Source organism: Pseudorca crassidens, chromosome 14 (assembly GCF_039906515.1).
Source record: "Pseudorca crassidens isolate mPseCra1 chromosome 14, mPseCra1.hap1, whole genome shotgun sequence".
Lineage (NCBI taxonomy): Eukaryota > Metazoa > Chordata > Mammalia > Artiodactyla > Delphinidae > Pseudorca > Pseudorca crassidens.
The window spans coordinates 13,049,238-13,070,793 of NC_090309.1; the positions used below are offsets into that span (position 1 = coordinate 13,049,238).

Consider the following 21,556-nt stretch of genomic DNA (forward strand, 5'->3'; position numbering starts at 1 on the left):
TGCATCTGTCAGGAAGCACTGTGCCTGGGGAGAAGCCACCTGAGCACGGCATGAAGCGGAGGTTCTGCAACTGGAGAAGTAAGGACAAGCTCTGAACAACCTGCCGTATCTGCAGTGTGACAGCCAGGTTATAAAGTGGAGAGAGCACAGTGAGATGTGAAGCAAATTCTGTGTCACTCCACAGTCTGCTTGATTATACGAACCAGGAGACCAGGACTTCACCTCCTTCGACTCACCACTTCCTAACCCCCCAAAATCAACACCTGAGAAACACCCAATAAATGTTTTCCAAATCAATGAATACATACATCACTAACTGCTCAGAGCCCACAGACCTAGTAATCTAGTCCCGGTAGTATGTTTGCTTTAGCCTGTACAGTTTTTAAAGTTGGAATCAGCAGAAGGCAGCAAAGAGAACCCTTTAAGAGGAATAATTTCATTGCAGAGGCCCAGGTTCCTGTCACCAGACTGCTACTAACAACCAGAAATGCCAGGCTGGTTCTACAGCCTTATGCTGTCCACATCCAAGTAGAGAGACAAACTCATGTACATCACAGCAGCAATGTGTTTATTCTGTATTCCATTTTGCTTTGCTAAGGATTAACCGGCAGATACTCTGCAGAAAAATCCCCACAACACTCACCCACCACCCTTGATGAGATTGAGATCAGCATCTACTTCATCAGCACCATCGATGGCAAGGTCAATCTGTGATGAGGGTAAGGAAAGATATAAAAAGCACTAAGCTTGAACATGCCATAGCTCATCAGGTCCCAGCAGCCCTATTAGCCAGCACAGTTCTTCCTATTTAGCCAGTCAGGAAACTGAGGCCCTGAGAGGTTAAGCTATTCCACTAAGGTCACCAGGAAACAAACAGGGCAACCACACCTGGGTCCAACTCTTATCCACCACTTTACACTCCCTTTACTCACTGATGGGCTTCTCTGGGCATGAGCTGGAATTATTGAGAGCATGCAATCTCAACGTGGGTAACTTCACCTCCAAGTACAGAAGGAGGTATACAGTATACCTGTGAGATTAAAATTTCATTGGGGGTGGGCATTAATGGAAAAAAGGCTGAGACACACTGATTCAGAAGTCTCCGTACTAATGTGGCAAAAATACCGGCATGCTGACACACATCTGATGCAATACAGGACTGGAAATTTTCTGAGGTACCCCCGCTATGACCCACCAAGGCACCTGTCTGGGCTGGCCCACTCCCTTTACAGGAAGCTCCACTGCCAGGCCCAAAAGCAGTGGGAATAGGTTCATTCATGTTTCAAAATTTGAAATCAAGAAAGGGATGTACTTCTTGTCACTCCTGGTACTCTGCAGAGACAAGGTGGGAGCCTCAAGTATGGTCTTTAAAAGAGCGGTATAAAACCTCAGGGCGCAGATTCAGTTCAAACTGCAGTTAGAAGCTGCTTGGCCCAGAGCCTGCAAAGCTTCAACGGGGCATCCTCGCTTCCACCCTTTCACAAGGATGGAGGTACAGCCTGCGATGTTCCTCCCCTCTCTGCACCATGGCAGCTCTCCGGGGCCTGGAAGGCGGCAACCTTTTCTGTCTGGGTTTCACGCCCACCTTCAGCCCAAACCACTCTCCCCACAGAGCTGAACAGCTGATTCAGCCTGTGCCCTGGCTTTACCCACAGATATCTCTGAACAAGCCCTTCCCATGGTACTTACTAACCCATCTGTGGCCCACGTCCCATGACACAGTGGATTAGCAGACCACCATCAAGTCTGTTTTCAAGCTGCCGAAATCCCACCTCACTCTTCCAATGCAGCCTTGCCCTCTCCTCTCCTTCTCCCTCTCCCCCTCCCCCTGCTGTGCACAAAGCCATTCCACTCACTCGGTCCTAGACACCCCAGCCAGTCTCAGCACTGCACACATGCCAGACTGGAACTGCTCCCATGGTTCCCATCTACCCCTCTCTGGAATGCTCTCTCCTGCCCTTGCCATCTAGCCTTCACAGCTCTGCTCAAACTTTACCTCTTCCCACAACACCCTTCTAAGCAGCATCCTCTAGAGCTAGAAGCACCTGGATTCACTTTGAGGCTCTGCCACTTACAAACAGCATGGCCTTAGGCAAATGCCTTGCCCTCTCTGTGCCTTTCTCCTGTCTGTAAAATGAGGTAATAATGGTACCCACCCTCAAGACTACTGGAGCTTAAATACAGCTGACCCTTGAACAACATGGGTTGGAACTACACAGGTCCACTTATACAGATTTTTTTCCACTAAATACGTACTACGGTACGTGACCGACGGTTGGTTGAATCCACAGATGCTGAACTGCAGATACAGAGGGCCAACTACGGGACCTGAGCATCTGCAGATTCTGGTATTCGCAGTGGGTCCTGGAGCCGCTCCCCAGCAGATATCCAGGGACGACTGTGGTTTAATACAGGCCCGGCACTTAGCATAGTAACTGGCACACAGTCAGGGCTCAGTAAACGACAGCTGTGAGCATGCTGCTCGCTCTTCAGTCTCCTCCAGATTGTCCGTGTGTTTAATCATCTTTACCATACAACTTCACTTTAATCTGTTTTCAAAGACCCACGGCTGCCTCAGATGATGCTTCTATCTCCACTTAGTTCTGAGGGCCGCCCTGCTCGTATACGTCTGTGTGAGGGCTGCAGGAAGCCCTGGGTCCCTGAGCCCTCTCGGTTAAACCACAGGGAATGTCCTAGAAATTCATAAGCTCTTCTCTTCTGACCTCAGCTAGGATTAATATTCAAAGTCCTAGGAGAAAAGCTAGTATGACTAACTGACTCTTCTCCTAGACTCAACAAGATATCCAGAGCCCATGAACAAGTGACAGCTATTTAAAAAAAAAAAAAAAAAAAAAAGGAGACCAAAAAACCCAGCAGCCTCTCTCTACTTACCTCTGGGTGTCGGTCCAGGTCACTGAGAGTTAAGCCATACTGCAGGATGAGCTGACGGGCCTGTGGAGGACAGGAAAAACCACCCTTAATCATTAACTCTTAGTGACGGCAATAATCCCCAGAATCCTCTTGGATTTAAGTGTCAGACACTGAGTCCCACCAAGGCTTCCTCTCAAATCCAACCTGGTCCACCACGAGGTAGGAGATCCAGCCCCATGAACAGCAAAAGTTAATTCATTCCAGAAGCTTGAAGAAGGTAGACAGCACATAGTGAACACTGCTCCAGTGCTAGGCTGGGAGTTCCTCCTCAGTGACCTGTTACTTAAGATAATGTCAAGGGGGACTTCCCTGGTAGCACAGTGGTTAAGAAGAATCCACCTGCCAATGCAGGGGACAAGGGTTTGAGCCCTGGTCCGGGAAGATCCCACATGCCACGGAGTAACTAAGCCAGTGCGCCACAACTACTGAGCCTGCGCTCTAGAGCCCACGAGCCACAACTACTGAGCCCGTGCACCACAACTACTGAAGCCCGTGCGCCTAGAGCCCGTGCTCCGCAGCAAGAGAAGCCACCACAATGAGAAGCCTGCGCACTGCAACAAAGAGTAGCCCCGGCTCGCCGCGAGAGAAAGCCTGTGTGCAGCAATGAAGACCCAACGCAGCCGTAAATAAATAAATAAATAAATAAATAAATAAATAAATAAATAAATAAAGGTAGCGTCATGGCCTCCCAAAGCCTCTGGTAATACGGTACCAGTAGTTCCCTCCCCACCACCACCCCCTCCCCCACCACCACCACCCCCCTCCCCCTCCATGGCCATTCAAGGTTTCACTTTCCACTGTTTCAGTTACCCAGGGGCAACCTTGATCCGAAAACATTAAATGGAACATTCCAGAAACAAACAATTCACAACTTTTAAACTGCACGCCATTTTGAGTAGCTAGCCCTCATCCCTTTGTCCTGCGTATCCTGCCTATTTGTCATTTAAAAGCCATCTCAGTTATCAGATTGACCGTCACAATACCACAGTGCTTGTGTATCAAGTAACCCTTACTTTACCTAATACAGGCATACCTCGTTTTATTGTGCTTCAGTTTACTGCACTTTGCAGGTACTGCATTTGTTACAAGTTGAAGGCTGTGGCAACCCTGACTCCAAGGAGTCTAGGGGTACAACTTCTCCAGTAGCATTTGCTCACTTTGTGTCTCTGTGTCACATTTTGGTAATTCTCGCAATATTTCAAACTTTTTCATTATTGTTATTATATTTGTTACTGTGATCTGTGATCAATGATCTTTGATGTTACTACTGTAATTGTTTTTTGGCATTATTAGCAATAAAGTCTATTTATTTATTCGTTTATTTATTTATTTATAGCTGCACTGGATCTCCACTGCTGTGCGCGGGCTTTCTCTAGTTGCAGGGAACGGGGGCTACTCTTCGTTGTGGTGCGTGGGCTTCTCATTGTGGTGGCTTCTCTTGTTGCGAAGCACAGGCTCTAGGCGTGCAGGCTTCAGTAGTTGTGGCACACAGGCTCAGTAGTTGTGGCACACGGGCCCAGCTGCTCCACGGCATGTGGGATCTTCCCGGACCAGGGCTCGCACTTTTGTCCCCTGCATTGGCAGGCGGATTCCTAACCACTGCACCACCAGGGAAGTCCCTAGCAATAAAGTGTTTTTTAATTAAGGTATGTACATTGCTTTTTTAGACATAATACTATTGCACATTTACTAGACTACGATGCAGTATAAACGTAACTTCTATACGCACTGGGAAACCAAAAAATTCATGTGACTCGCTTTATATCATACTCACTTTATTATGGTGGAATGGAACCAAACCTGCAATATCTCCAAGGTAATGGTCCCAAAGCGCAATAGTGATGCTGGCAATTCAGATATGCCAAAGACAAGCCATAAAGTCCTTTAAGTAAAAAAGTGAAAGTCCTCAATTTAGTAAGTTAAGAAAAAAAAGTTACATGCCGAGGTTGCTAAGATCTATGGTAAGAATGAATTTTCCATCATGAAGTTAAAGAAGGAAAAAGAAAGCTGTGCTAATTTTGCTGTTGCATCTCAAACTGCAAAAGTTACAAGACTACAGTGCATAAGTGCCTAGTTAAGATGGAAAAGGCATTACATTTGTACAGTAGGATATTTTGAGAGAAAGAAAAACCATATTCATGTCACTTTTATTATGGTGTATTGTTATAATTGTCCTATGTTATTATTTGTTGTTGTTAATCTCTTACTGTGCCTAATTTATCAAGTAAACTTTATCATAGGTATGGCTGTATAGGAAAAAACACAGTGTATACAGGGTTCAGTACTATCTGTGGTTTCAGGCATCCTCTGGGGGTCTTGGAACATATTCCTCCTGGATAAGGGGGAACTAACATTTTTTTAAATTTCCTAAACTAAGAGCCAAATCTACAAAATATTAGAAATGTCTCTAAAAAAATCTAACAGTATGAAAAAAGACTGTGGAAGATCACTACAAATAGATACATACTGATTTCCAGGCTACACTGTTGAATAAAAATAAGCAAAAGAATACATACACTCAGAAGAATATGTAAAGGCTGGACCTCCGGAATGGCTAGGTGAGAGCACCTGAGAGCACCAGACTGGGAAAGATTTAGGATGTTTGTAGGAAAAGTCAGCACCACTGACTCTACGGACATGCCTTTCACACAGGCTGACTGAAGGGGAGGGTTACTACCACCACAGGGCCCAGAGCAGAATTTGTTGCTGGAATAAATGCACCGTGAACCTTTGAGTCTGACCTCTCAAGTTCAAGTGATAAGGATCTGTGTTCATGCCACTGCTTACAATACGCAGAGGAACTAAAGGATGGAAAACTTCTTTTCAAAAGCCACGTCTTGAAAATATTTTCTGCTTAAAGTCAAAAGCACCTGAAATGTAGGATCCGAAGGTCTCGGTTCTAATCTTAAATGAACCAGCCACATGACCCCTGGCAAGTTTTCTCATCTATAAAAAGATGCAGATGGGTAATGACCAGTGTCAATCTTCAAATCCAAAATCCTAAGACTCTAACAATAAAGTACAAAGACCCTGGAATTTGCAATATATGGGACCTATTTGTATCCTGATTCAAACAAACTGTAAAAAAGGATAAGACAATAGGGGAAATTTGAATCCTGGATTTTTATTTGATCCTACTAAAGGTTATCGTTTGATTTTTTTTTAGTATTGTTGAGATGTTTAAAAGTCTCCCTACTTTTCAGAGACATAATAAAATACATACAATGAAATCATACTATGCCTGGGATTTGTTTCAAAATAACAAAGGTGAAGGAGAATGAGATACAGACGAAACAAAATTGGCCATGAACTGATAATTGTGGAAACTGGGTGATGGGTCCGTGGAAGTTCATTACATTATTCTTTATCCTTTTTGAAGTTTGAGATTTTCCACAATAAAAAGCTAAAATAAAATACTGACTGAAAAAAGTTCAAAAGAAAAAAAAACATGATTTTGCTCCTATTAAAGAGAAATATATAATGAAGGGAGAAAACAACAATAAAAATGGTATTTCTGGATTATTTCTCAGTTCCTAGGTTTCTCCAAATGTGACATTGGAGGAACCATACTAATTCCAGACCCTAAGCCTATGAAAACATTTGGAACGTCTGGAAGATGAACCCCCAAAGTCCCCCACGCCTCTTGGTATTCGTGCCTTTGGGGAATCCCTGCCCACAACGTCCCAAGGCTGTTCTGTGTCACCAGTGGCACACAGCAGAGGAGACAGCAAGACACTTCTGCGATTAGTTTATAAAGAAGGGGGGGCGTGCTCCCACAAGATCCTTCCCTCCCTCCCTTCTTCCCCCTCACCCTCGCTCTCTTATCACACACACTGGGGGAAACCAGCTGCCACGTCCTGAAGACATGGAGACAGCCCTGGGGACAGGCCCCTACCGCACAGGCTGTGAAGAATTAAGGCCCAGAACACCCACAAGACGGAGCTGGAAGCCCTGGCCAAGAGCTTAACCGCAACCTCCCCGGAGCCCCGAGGCCACAGCCCCCCAGGTAACCACTCCAGGCTCCTGCCCCTTGGAAACTAGGAGCTAATAAATGTTTGTTTTAAACTGCTAAGTTTGGGGGGTAATTTGTTCCAGCAAAGATATCTAATACAGATGGTGTTGGAATAATGCTGTGAACTGCATAAAGTTCAGTGTGATACTCTATCATGCAAATAAAACTGTTATATACCACGGTTCCTGCTAATTTTATGTACTACTTCAGAAACAATACTAAACTGCATTCAAACGTATTACATGAACCCTGGGCGTCAGGAAACTGTTCTATCATGATTCCTATAGGGAAACATCCTGTATATCATTGTAATTTAACAGTCAAGTGTTAAGACTGCCTGCACCACTTGGCAGTGTTACTCTTTCACGAGGATGTCCTGTTTGTCCATCTAGATTGTAATCAGAGAGCACATTTCACATACACTTTTCACCCTATAGCAGTTAGGGTCAGTTAAGCCAATAGTTGAGTGAATAATTAATTATTTTGAGTTCAGTCAAGTTACCTAGTGCAAACTCCTGTTTTAAGAAAGAAATGGATGCCCAGAGAGGTCCCAATGCTAAGTTAGGGGCAGGGCGAGGACCAGAAATACAGTCTCCTGCTCTCCTGCCCTGTCTAGGGACTAGGAAGGAAATCAGAAGATAAGGCAAACAAAGGGAATGTAGAAGAAAAAGGAAAGGAGAGGATGGCTTCTGCTTATAAATGGAATTGACGTCATCTTACATAATAATACTATGCTATTAATAACGTTTTTAACAATAACAATTTTAAAAGGAGTTCTCTGGCATTCCCTCCTCTACCTGAAATGCCCTGCCTCCTCCCAAACTCCAGCCCCTCACGCCCGGCTTTCCAGGAAGCCCCCAATCCCCTGTGCAAGGAGTGGGCTCTCCTTCCTCCAACAGGCACGTTACCTCTACTTCTTCTCTACCATACATTTGTAAAACATGACACACATAAATGTAGCATTTATTCATCCAACAGGCAGAGTGCCTATTAAGAGCAAGGCACCGCACTGGGCACGAGCACTGCTGAATAACACCCGCCGTGCACAAGGAGCCTCGCACCCCTTTGAAAAGATAAACCCTCAGTGATCACTACGCTGACTGAAATCTGCCTCACCACCACCACCAGCTGCCTGTCCCAACACCCGTCCAGAGTCCGCACACAAAGGAGCCCGGCAGATACGTTTGTCTATGTTATGTGGCTGGGAGGCCACCCCAACTTCCACAAGCCCCGTGTCCTCCCAGACAATAAGCAGTAACGTAAGGACAGGATCTGTTCTCCCTTTAAATCGTCCGTACCCCCCCTTCACAACGTGGAGGACCCTGTACAATGACCTCAAAAGAGCCCACTGGGGTGGGACCCTTAAGTCCTGCTTCCATCAGCAGGTCCTCCAACTCTCCCTTCTCCCCATCTTTGACCGGACTCCGCACAAGACCCCTGCGAATGGCCCTGCACAGAGAGAGAAGTCATCATCACAGGTGGCATGAGCTTCCTCCTCCCTGAGTGTTATGGGTTATACTGTGTTCCCCTACAAAAAGGTACGTTGGAGCCCTAACTCCTAGTAACTCTGACTGTGACCTTATTTTGAGACTGGACCTTTACAGAGGTAATCAAGTCAGAATGTCATGAGGGTGAGCCCTAATCCAACGGGACTGGTGTCCTTAGAAGGGCAATTTGTACACACAGACAGAGGCACACCGGGAGAACGCCACGCGAACATGAAGGCAGAGAGCAAGGATATGTGCCTACAAGCCAAGCAGTGCCAAAGACTGCCAGCAAACCACCAGAAGCTAGGAGAAAGACAAAATAGATTCTCCTTCACAGCCTCTAAAGCAATCAACATCTAGCCTCCAGAAATGAGAGGCAATAAATTTGTTTTTTAAGCACTCAACTTGTGGTTCCTTGTTATGGCAGCCCTGGGAAACGAATCCACTGAATTCAACACTACAGCCCTACTGTGGAGATATGGACCCATCACTGGCTCAGCCAGGACTAACGCAGACACAGGTGCTCAACTGAGATCAGTACCTGCTAGACACCAGACACTCCAGGCTCACAAGCTAAGGGGCTCCTGAGGGTGTAGAGCAAACAGCTGTCTCTTCCAGCTCTTAAAAGTGCAGGGAGCAGGAAAGCTAATGGTTAGCTTGTACTTTTGAAAAAAAAAGACAGGAAGCAATGCCTTCTCATTGCAATCCCACAGCTGGGGCCCCCAAATGCCTCATGTGATCAAGGACAGTGGCATGTGGCAGGCTAGCAGTCCTGTTTTTCATCAATTTCACAATAATACCTGAAAATGCTGCACTTCCCCTTCTATCAACTAACAGAGGCAGACTGAAAGCCAGCATGGGCAAACACTGTTTTTTTGCCTAGACCAGATCTGGCTTTTAAATCCTTTTTTAAAATTTTCCTCTCCCAAAAGCTTTTAACTTTAAAGGGAAAATCTAGAAAAATCCTTTAAACACCTATGGGTTTACTTCTTTAAAAGGCAGAACATGAAATATCGTGATTTCCTTTCAATCATTTCAGGAAGATTGAGGCTAGCTAAACTTAACACAGAATAAGTGTGGGTTTGATGGGGGGGGGGAAAACAAAACAGTAACTCTGGACAAGTGAATTTTTTAAAGTCCTGTGAACTGTGAATGACTCCTCTACCTGATCAGCTGGAATTGGCCAGCATTTTCCAGTCTGGGTACATGGTTATTACTAACCACCACAACATAGAGGTGGGCTGGGAGGATGCTATCTTAAAAACACAGATCAAACTTCCAATTAAAGATAGCAATTGAACACCTGTATTTAGCTCAGCTCTTTCCCTAAACCTCTCTAAATCTATAGTACAATAAAGGAATTTTTCTCAATGGCATAAACCAAAAAGAGGAAAAAACAGCAACCAACTTCTAAAAGCTAGATCACTGATGGACAATGGTAAATGGCTGAAATGAGAAACAGAAATCCTAAGCCAGTATCCTAAACCAGTACTGGAAAAAGCTAAGAAGTGACCAAATAAACGGCACAGAACCTCCCAAAAGGTTCAAGGACCAGCAGCCCTGGGAACTTCAGAAAACAGACACCACGGTGGGAGTGAAAAGCATCTTGCTCCACTACTCCCAAAGCAGCACGTTCATTCTCTGGCGGTCAAACAGCAGGTGTCAGGACTGGGCTGCCAGGCGCAGCTGAAGATGGGGTACTGCATCAGCAAGCTTTGGCCGTGCGGCAGCTACCCCAAGACTCAGAGGCTTAAAAGAGCCTCTCATCCTCCAGAGGAGGAGCCGAGGCCTGTTCACATGGCCGCAGAATGGTTTCAGCAGCAGAAGGGCCAAGCCACAAAGCAAAAGCACTCACTGTTCAAGCCACTGATGGCGGGCCATTAGGTCACATCCCATTGGCAAAACACGTCACACGATCAGGCCCAGAGTCAAAGAAATACTGCAACGTGTAGCAGGCACTTTTTCCCCGTCTACCACAGGCACTACGCTGAAAACGGGGGTTATGTTCCAAATAATGACAGACGTCTTCTAGCCCTCTTCTCTTAACTTGGCTCCCGGGACACAGGCAGCCACGCATACCCCTCCTGAAAGGGCACTGGGCAGTCTTCTCCAGGAAACCTGACCAGCCAGAGGAAAAAAAAAAATGATCTGACACTAGGGGTTCCCCAATGATCTGTCTGCCACGAGTGCTCTTGGCAGACAAGCCGAGAGCAAGGACCACCCTCACCCCGAGAGCTGGTCTCCGGTCAGCTTCTTAGTCCACTAGTCTTCAAAATGAGCTGCAATTTTTAAAAAAAGAACAAAGCATTCTAACAATATTTGACTGTGTTGGTTGTTACATGACTATGTCAAAACTCAGAACTATACACTAAAAAGAGTAAATTTGGGGGCTTCCCTAGTGGCGCAGTGGTTAAGAATCCGCCTGCCAATGTAGGGGATACAGGTTCGAGCCCTGGTCCGGGAAGATCCCACATGCCGTGGAGCAACTAAGCCCGTATGCCACAACTACTGAGCCTGCGCTCTAGAGCCCACGAGCCACAACTACTGAAGCCTGTGCGCCTAGAGCCTGCGCCCTGCAACAAGAGAAGCCACCGCAATGAGAAGCCTGTGCACCACAACGAAGAGTAGCCCCTGCTCACAGCAAACAGAGAAAGCCCGCACACAGCAACAAAGACCCAACTCAGCCATATTTAAATAAATAAATAAATTTTTATAGATATTAAGAAAAAGAGTAAATTTTCTATGTAAATTATACCTCCAACAAACTGTAAAAAAAAAACTTTGAGAAAAGAGATACAGGAGAAGAAATACTAAAACAAAAACCAAAGTATTAACATCCTCAGGGAGCTAAGAGAAGAAATTGAAAAAAACTGCACCCATAAAACAAACAAAAAAACTTTTCAGAGAACAAAAAAAAAAGTTATTTGAAATTAAATACATGAGAGCAAAGAAAGCTCAACAGAAGGGTTAGAAAAAGGTAAAGCTGAAAAGACAAAAGGACAAAACAGGCCCCAAGCACCAAGGAAATAACAAGTACCCTAAAAGGAAAGATCAGAGCCAGAGAAAACAGAGAAAAGAAAATTAAAGGAATAATAGGGGGAAAAATCCCCAAAATTGAAGAGTGTGAATTTGTAGAATGACATGTCCCAGCAAGCACCCAGCATAGTGGACAAAAATAAACCCACACCAAGACACAGCATGGTGAAATTTCAGAACACTGTAGACAAAGAAAAGATAATATAAGGGAGAGAATGAAAAATAGATTTTATACAAAGGATCAAGAATCAGAATGGCTGCAAGCTTCTCAACAGCAAATTGAAAGCCAGAAGAGGGAATTCCCTGGCAGTCCAATGGTTAGAGCTCCGCACTTCCACTGCAGGGGGCACAGGTTCCATCCCTGGTCCGGGAACTAAGACGCTGCAAGAAGGAAAGTTCCTGACCACAAAGGGAGATCCCAAGACAACAGCCGAGGGCAGCTGCTACCAACCAGAGTACCAAGAAGATGAAGCTGATGGGAGTAGAATATCCACTGGGCCAGAATGAGGTGAGATTTTCCATCCAAGTAAGAGTTTGGGGTTGAATTAGTAAGGAGTCCGCAGACAACCAAGGAAATGGAAAAAACAAAGGCATCATTTACTTAACTTTCAGGAAAACAAGATAATGAGCAGGCTCGGAAGCGTAATCATAGCTGACTGCACAGTTCAGCTGTAGCTGGGACATCACGATTCTGAGGGGGGCCTCACCAAAACGTAACTGTACTGCAGACCAGGAGAAGGGTGTCTGACCTGTGAGAGCAGGAGGGAAGAGAGAACCGAATGCTCGTCTTCCCTGCATCCACTGAGCGTGGAATTATTACCTCAAGTTGAAAAAAAAATTTTAAATGGCAAGAAAAGCATGTAGTTTCCAGACTTTGGAGCAAATACCCAATCAGCTAAAAGAGTTTTAAAAGTATGTCCATCTAAAGAGCAAGAAATGGTGGTGGTCAGGAGTGGGGGAGGGTGTGAAGGGAGTGTCTTATTTTTTAATAAAATGACTTGAATTGTTTGATTCTTCAATCTATGTGTATGTATAGCTTTAATTAAAAATAAGCACCAATATGAAATAATTTTATTAAACAAGAAATAAAAATACTAGATGATCAAGTCACTTGGAAAAATCAGACACTTCGCTTTTTCAAGAACGAGGCAACCCATCACAGCCCCTCTGACTTTAAGAGCATCTCCTCAGAACATCAGGATTTCCAAAGCAAGAAAGGCCAGGTAAAACCACTCCTTTTCTAGCCTGAAGCAGGAATTATGGTATTGTCTTCAGTTCCCTGGGTGTCCGGGCAGCTTGTCAGAGCCTCCAAGAGATTTAACTTCAAAACAGCTCCGACAGCGTGCACTATCCTTCCTAACTTCCTATCCTGCCTACCTGGAATCCTTCCTCCACTCCCTACTCTGACAGGCTGGGGCACACACCTGACACATCCTGCCTCCAGGACTGAGAGTTTCTTAAGACCTAGCTGTCCAAAACCATGTCCACAACATCACAGGAGCACAAATCACCAGCAATGCCAACCTTTAACCCCAATTCACAGGATCCCTGCGACGAAGCCAATGAGAGACGACACACATACCCTCCCCACAACAGCCAGGTGAGGCATGGGGCTCTGTCTCGGCACCTCTCTCCCCTCCTTTCCTGAAGTCTACTATTCCCTTATCTCTCCCTGTGTTTAGCTGGCTCCACTGCTTTCCTTCACCAGCCCCTGCTATTTTATGGTGGAGCAGCATTAGACATGGACTCAAACTACTGTACTTGCATTTCTAATGCATCACTTAACGCCCTTTAGCCTCAGTTTTTTCATCTATAAATGGACATAATACTCCTTGAGGACGGAGACCACGTGGTTATCTCTGCGTGCTCCGTGGTGCCTAATACAAGATACACTAAAATATTCACGTCTAAACCATGCTTCTGAGGAGCCATCTCCAATCACCTGCGCTCCCGCTCCTGGCTCTCTCGCCCAGAAAACCCTGGGACACGACCCAGAGCCGCACCCCTACATCCTCAGGGACCCAGAAGATTCATCCAACTGCCAAGATGCAGAACGGAAAGCAGGACATACCTGGAAGGAAGTGGGAATACAGACGAGGTTCAGATTCTCTTGTTTCACTCTTTCAGCTGTGGAGACAAAAGCCGCGTTGGTGGTTTTTCTCTCTCCTCACCTTATTTTCCTTGTACTCACATTTGCTCAAATCCCACAGAAAAGGTCCAACCCCTCCCCCCACTGAAATGTCCCTTTCATTCTATGTCCCCACCCTTGCTGAAAAGTTGGTAAACAGCCTTCACATGTCACTAGACAGGGACAAAAAAGCCTAAGGAGGTAAGTATTAACCACAGAAAGCGCAAGGTCAGGGTTTGCTAGTATGTGCATGGCGATATTCAAAGAATTTTGTACACATGAACTTTTAATCCAGTAACCCAAAGATAACTTACAATTACTATCCCCACTTTACAGATGAGGAAACTGAGGCACAGAGAGGCAAAGTAACTGGTACACAGTTAATAAATGGCAGAACTGGGATCTGATCCCAGGCAGTCTAGTGCCAGTCTTAACTACTTCCCTATATAGGCTTTTACAGAGAAAAGCTAGAATTTGACTTTTACAGTCAGTAAAAAAATATATAATCATTTATAGACCCCAGGGGGTGGTTAAAGAGGGTTTATTTATTCACTTTGGATTTGTACCTTTCGGGAAAACTCGATTTAAACAAAAAGAAAAGTCTTGGGAATTCCCTGGTCGTCCAGTGGTTAGGACTCGGTACTTTCACAACCGGGGCACGGGTTCAATCCCCGGTCAGGGAACTAAGATCCTACATGCCGACGATGCGGCCAAAAAGAAACAAAAAGGAAAGTCTTAAGGGATGCACACAAAGAACGTCTACTGTCATTTCAGTAAACAAAGGATGTCGCAGCCATCAAGCCCTCAGCCACTGCAGCTGCCCCCAAGCGGTGCACCCCTGAGAGAATTCAGGACGGAAAAAACAGGATACTGGCTCTAGACTAAGGTGCACATCAAAGGAATAATTTCATTGAGCCCAGACCCTTGCATCTTCCATACACAGGAAAGCACTACATTCACTAACTTGAGATGTCTGGTTTTTCTTTAATTAACTGTAATCTTTTGATGTTTGACTGCTCGGGGTTTTTTTTGCAAAAACTCCTATATATCCTGGCTCCTCAACAGTCCCTCAGAGCTATCTGGGAGGCTGTATCCCAGGCTTAAGTCCTCAGTAACACCCCCAAATAAAACATAATTCTTGGGCAATTCTCTGGCGGTCCAATGGTTTAGGACTATGCGCTTCCACTGCAGGGGGTGCAGGTTTGATCCCTGGTCGGGGAACTAAGATCCCACGTGCAACACAGCATGGCCAAAATAAATAAATAAATAAATAACACACACATACAACATAATTCTCAACTTTGAGGCTGTGCATTTTTTTTCAGTCGACGGGGAAAAACCGTCTTATTAAAAATTTCAAGTCTCCTTAATCACTGGGTGCACACCTTGGGAGATTCAGATGCCACTATTATGAAACCCACAGGAATCCCTGTGCCCTAAAGTCCTTCACATACTCAGCACTGAGGCAGCAAGGTGGGCAACGCTGAGTTTTTCAGAAGCCATCACACCCGCACCACAACCATTCCTTAAAGACAAAGCATTCCTGCGCTTTGTCCCCTGAGCACAGCCCCTTGGCACCTGCCAGAGGAGATCCACATTCAGGCAAGCCTGGCCTCTGGGCTCTGTTCTCACAAACAAGAGCAGGGCGGTCAAACCTGTCCAGCAGCCACCGGGGTTGATAATGCTTGAGCCCTTCCTGAGCCCAGAGACACCCAAATCAGAATGAAGTCAGCATCTGCAGAGCCAGCCACCAACTGCAGGGTCACGGACAGGCCGCGCCTGCGCTGGCCCCGCCGACCTCGGTTTGTTTGCTTGAGAAACCGCAGGCTTTAGAGGGTCTGCCTGCCTCAGGACCCATGAGGCCACACACACACACACCACTGATGACAATTAAGATTCTGTGGAGACCTCACCCTAAGTCAGCTCCTCACCCAGCTCAGCAGAGCAAACAAAGCCAGGGCAACCCCAAATCTGGGTGAAGAGGCCCAAGAATCCCACTCAGAGAAGAGCAGAAACACTCACCTGGCCACAGGCTCCACAATGCTGGTGCCAAGCTGTGCCCCGCTTCCTCCCTCTCCGCTATGCCCCCATCCCCACCACCCCACACAAACATCCAGGAGTCAGCCTGAAAACATACCTATTCGCTGCACAGCGTGGACAATTGTAGAACCACTCCCAATTCCCAGCACTTGGTTATTCTGCAAAAAAAGGAGGAGGGAAATCCAAGACTTATTAATACCGTGTTTCACTCCCTTCTCCAGCCCACTTCCTAGAGCTATAAAATTATTAGGAACAGCAATTCACCAACTTGGGTGCAAGGTACTGTGCCCACAGAAACATAATCACTGAACCTCAAAGCTGTACTGTGTCCTGGTGCCCAGTGGCAATTTATCAGCAGAGCCCTGCTCCTTTCATCCCTGACAATGACATCACCATTTCCTCCTGTAAAAAGATAAACTGAAGCCTATTAAAAATTTTAAGCATTTATTTCAGCAAAAATCAGTTTGAATTGGGCAGTACTCAGTCTAGCAGGCAGAAGGGAGCTCTGAGGAGCTGTACAAAATTAAGACTTTTATAGCAAGAAGCAAGCGGGGACAAGGAAGTTATATTGGGCAAAAAAGCAAGCTGGTTACTGTAAGGTTACTTCCCTTTAGGGGACGGCAGGGGTCTACCAGGCAGATGACCTCAATAGTGCTGATAAGGTGATTCCTGATTGACTGAGCTAAGATTCCATTTCCGGGAGAGCCAAAAGTGTAACTAGGTATTGTTTGGTGATGCGGGGCTCGGCATAAGCGACTCCATTTTGGGTCTGTTGTCTCATTTTTAACACTCCCTCCCTCTTATCAACACAAAAGATCTGGCTTATTTACAACACAGAGCAACTTAAGTCAGCCTCACAGAAATGGCCTGCAGATGAACGCGGAACGATTTTTGGCCATCCCCAGGAGCACGATCAGAAAGGAAAGACCCTAGGAGAAAAACAGCCTAGCTGAACGTTAAGAGCAGAAAACAGAGGTTTCTGGCTTCAGCGACTTTTCACACAAGTTTAACATCTACACAGTCCCCATCAAGTTGGTGGCATCACAGCGAACCTCAGACACACATCAAGGCTACCATCCAGAGCTCCAACCCAAGTCAACAGAAGAGAGTCTGAAGCAACCTTGAACAGCAAATCACGTCAACTCTGTCCGACTGATCCCAAGGGGTCCTCATTTTGCACAAGCCTGCTTCAGACAAAATGGGGAGAGGGTGAAGGCTTAGGTGGGAACATGAGAAACAGTCTTCATCTGCCATACAGGAAGCCACTCCTTGAGTACAAGGGAGAAGAAACAGGCATCTTACTACTGAGCCTATTATCTTAAGAAAAGGGGGCAGGTACCTCAGAGTAGACCAGAGGCAGAGTAGGGGCCCAGCCAAGGTCAGTTAGACCACAAACGGCAAAACAAGGTCAGAGTACAAACAGTCAGGAACTAATGTGAAGCTTGGTTCCTAAGCAACTTCCTGGGAGTAATCTCCTGCCTGTTTAGGGCAAAACAGCTACAAGCCAAAGCTTAACATCATCTGTTAAGCACCTACCAAGAAGATTCATAAATGTTAATATAAGTCAAATCTCACAACAACCCCTTGTGACCTCAAGGCCCTTAGCCTCACTTTAGAGATGAATTCAACACCCTAAGGAAAAATTTAAGACTTAGAAATGAGCAAGAGATTATTAGACATACTTTCAATGAAATGCTGGAATCTGCAGGTAGTATCTGATCCTACAGGGGTGTGTACCTTTGCTCACAGTTTCAAAGTCACCAAATAACACCAAGGGGCCCTAAAACAGAGCTTGTGCTAGGTCAGGATTTCACCTGTGATGATGCCCTCAAGAAGGCAATGCATCCAACAGCCATTTACTACTTGGGCAAACCTCAATAGCAAGGTCTTCAAGACCAGTAAATGCTACATCACAACACAAAACAGCTGAATATCAGAAAATGTACAAACCTTCAAGTAACGAGGAAATATCTCGACTAGGTAGGCTCAACCTGACCTTCACACCCAACCTGAAGCTGTGAGCTCTAGCTATACAGCAATTCAACTGTCAGATGCCTCATTACCATACTCTGCCATATACTCACGTCACCCAGCAGGCAGGTGGCACACAGATGAACTTGGGTGAGTCACACAAGCTCTGTGCAAGGCTCCTCCCTTGGCTCTTGAAAGAGGCCAGGAATTGCACAGGCCTGCCAGGCCCAAAGCTCCTCAACCCTGTGGTCCTGCTACCTTGCAGTCAAACGACTGGCCAAGAATCAGTGCACCAGCCAAAGCCAAACAGATGTGGCCCAGCAGCAGAAGGCTGCCAGGCAGGCTCTGCCGTAGGAGCAGGCTCCTCCTAATGGCAGTACTTGACAACAGGTCGTACGTGCAACACCACAACTTGGGTCACCTTGTCCAGTAGGGTAACCTCTTCTGTTGACCGACTGCAACCACTGCCCACCAACTCCTTCAAGCCAAGCCAGCCAAAAAGCGAAGCCCAGGCTCCAAAGAGAACAAAGGAGGCTAGGGACCTTCAGGAGAGCATGGCCCTGCATGGTAACCCATCCTGCAACAGGCACATCTGAGTCCCGGGTGGCTACCCAAAGGCTTCAGCTGAGAACTCTCCAAGTTTTCCACCCACCCAGAAAATGCAAGTAGTCACCAATGGGCTAGGGAGATTCACCCCACAACCTCCATATTCGTGTCCACACTCCGCATAATTCATCAAGCATTTACTGGGAAGGCCCCACTGTGACCAACACTGAATGAAAATAAGGTTAACTACCCTCCAGAAGCTTACCCTTCAGGGAACTGGCAGACGCACATACACATAACTAGACCATAAAGACACCTACTAAGAGGCATAAGGCACCTAAGAGGTGTGGAGTGCTACAGAATTCAAGGGGAGAACTGCTTCCCCTACAAGACTAAGGAAAAACGGAAAGGAAGAATGGCCTTTGAACCAAACCCTGAAGGACATATATGATTTTAATAGGCAAAAGCAGCGGACAAGAAAAAGCACTCTTGGTCAAGGGTTTTGATATTAAAACACACACTCTATGCCAGTAGTCTGTCCTTTCCAATGTTCTGGTACATGGGAGAGAAGGGAGCAGAGAAGGAAACAAGACTGTGGGCGTAAAGACAAGAACTAGAGCCTCTCATCTGTGTATCCCCTCCACCTGCCTCAGTACTGGTTTACAATAGATGCTCCTGATGTGTCTTATGGAGGTTAGGATGAGGCCAACTGAGGGGCACAGTGACAAGAGTAGATTAAAGTTTCAGAAGACGATAATGCACCACTTGGGTGGTCGACAGAGGGGACGAGATAAGGGCAACTGCAATCTTCTGGCCATGAGGAGAGCCTAAACCAGGAAAGTTGGCAGGTCAACAGGAAGGGTCAGTTCTAAGAACATTCCAAAGGTGGAATCAACAGGACCTCGCACACAACCTAGCTTGATAAACTTACACAAGTGAGTATGAAACGGAGCACGACCCTATGGCGTCCTCCCGTACAAATCCTTTCCGTGTCCTTCGCTTCCTGTTTGTAGGAAATAGGCTTCTTTCAGCCTCCTTGACCTCCCCTGAGTTCCAAAGGGCAGATTCAAACAGTTGCTAATCAGGGAAGGAAGGCGCTGCAGAAACCAGGGAGGTGCAGTCAAGAAGCAATGGACATATACACACTAACAAACATAGTAAGGTAGATAGCTAGTGGGAAGCAGCTGCATGGCACAGGGATATTGGCTCGGTGCTTTGTGACAGCCTGGAGGGGTGGGATAGGGAGGGTGGGAGGGAGGGAGACGCAAGAGGGAAGACATATGGGAACATATGTTTATGTATGACTGATTCACTTTGTTATAAAGCATAAACTAACACACCATTGTAAAGCAATTATACCCCAATAAAGATGTTAAAAAAAAAAAAAAAAAGAAGCAGTGGTGCTGCGACAGGCAAGGTCCCGGTTCCTCCTCAAGGAATATACAAAACAATACAACTCTGAGTTCCTGTACGGGAACTCAGGCCCCACCCAGGTGGAAGATGGTAAATTCAGGCTGGGCGCAAGACTTCCGGCTAACCATCACCCAGTTACATCACCATCAACCGATCAGAAGAAAGTCTGCACTCAGTGGAAGATAAGACTCTGAACGCCCCCTCCCCAAATGATTAACTGCGATTAACTTCCCCTTTCTCCCCTGGAGTTGATCCTTGGCGTCTGCCTTCTCCCCAGGTTGCCGGCCTCCAGAATAAAGTAACCTTTTCTTTCCAACCAACACTTGTCTTTGGAGGGGTGAGCAGCCAAACCTGGGTTGTGTAAAAAGTAAACAATTTCAAGACACGAAGCGCTAAAGGAAAACTCGGCCTTAGATGGAAAAAAGGATAGGATACCCCCGGAGAGAGCAGCTAAGCCTTGACAGTGAGGTGCGGGACTATGCTCAATAAACCTGTGGCTCTGAATTAAGTTATCTTGTCTGCAAAGTATCCAGGACCAGCCTCTCCTCCTCCCTTTAGCCACATTTCTGACCACCACACCAACTACCTACACATAGCAGGCACTCAACAAATACCTGCAATGAATGAAACAAAGTTACAAAGCAGAAAATACAAAATTCAAGTAGTGTTGGCATCTCAGAAAAGAAGTTTGCAAAGGAAAGTGCGTGTAACAGATTGGGGTGAGTGCCCCCAAAAGGCCTATGACGATCTCCCCAGGATTGCCTGGTAACTTCATGCAATAATGTGGCCAGAATCCAGTGTTTTGCGGCTCTGGCCTAAGGTGGGAGCTTGCAGATTGTAATTTAACCAAATACATAATAATAAAACAATGGTCAGGGAGGGGCGTGCCACCAAACAGGAATGCAAATAGGTTAACAGGAAATGTAATACATGGGTCTTTTCTAATTGTATAGATCTCATTTATCCATTACATTTATCCATTACGACTCACTTTATCCAGGCATTTTGGAATTTCAGCTTACCGTCCCAATTTTGCAGCTGAGGCACGTGAATCCCAAAAGGAGAGCCAGATTACACATTTTACATTATCTCTGTGAATCCCCACAGAAAATCCTATTGCTAACCACACTATTAAACCAGAACAGAGCAGCTGTGTAACAGGTGGAAGGGCACTGGAACGGAAGTCACTCGGTTTGGGTCCTGGAGGATCCTTGGTCATTCCTCCGACAGAACACGCTGAGCCAAAGGTTACCACACTCGCCCCTCCCACTTAGCCAGGCGGTGGGAGGATCAAACATCTATCTAGGCAAAATAACTTTGTACACGAAAGCATTACCAAATGTAAAGAATAAAGAACCATCACTAGAGAAAAGGGAATCTGATACCACTTTCCAGGAAGCAGAAAAGAAAGACTAAAAGCCAATAAAGTCAAGGAAACTCCACCTAAGGGTAGAGATACTCCACTTGGCCGCCGGTATTACAATTAAGATAACTGACTGCTGCCAGCAAAGGCGCTCGGGTTAAAAGACTCCACCCAAGAGGACCACACCCGCAACACAGCAAACAAGTAGGGCCACGACCTCGCCAAGTAAGAGCTAACCATCTCCACATCCCGACCTTAAAGAGGGTCCTCCAGACTTCAAGTGTCAAAAGGAGGAGGTTTAAAGCCTGGGTTTCTCCTCTGGCTCAGTCTCCTCTTCCCTCCAACAAGTACACTCAGGAGCGGGTGCGCGCCCAGCTAAGCACTTTCTTGGAGTAAAATGTCAAAACACTTTTAAAATCAGCTCCCCCCCCCCCCCGCGACTTCCCAGGGCAGTGAAGCGAGTGAAGACCTCTCGCAGTCCCAGTCTCTTATTTGTTGAAAAGGAAGCCACACGCTAAGTCCCTACTAAGCCCACTCCAAACATCAGACACACACCACCAGGCTCCACTTTGCAAACTTATCTGGCCTGCAAGCAGTCTTTAGATAGCACAACTTTAGGGAACGCGACC

The 21,556-nt window shown here is 46.1% G+C and overlaps 1 protein-coding gene across 7 annotated transcripts in view; it reads right to left on the reverse strand.

Moving 5' to 3' along the window:
- The window catches only part of RPIA (ribose 5-phosphate isomerase A), a 160,876-nt gene that overhangs the window by 138,837 nt on the left and 483 nt on the right, over positions 1–21,556 (reverse strand). For all 7 annotated transcript variants that reach the window (XM_067704422.1, XM_067704421.1, XM_067704423.1 and 4 more), the window contains exons 2-5: positions 15,732–15,792; positions 13,538–13,593; positions 2,893–2,952; positions 644–708 (exon numbers count right to left, since the gene is read on the reverse strand). In XM_067704422.1, coding sequence (XP_067560523.1) covers positions 644–708; positions 2,893–2,952; positions 13,538–13,593; positions 15,732–15,792 — 242 coding nt within the window. The remainder of the gene's footprint in view (positions 1–643; positions 709–2,892; positions 2,953–13,537; positions 13,594–15,731; positions 15,793–21,556) is intronic.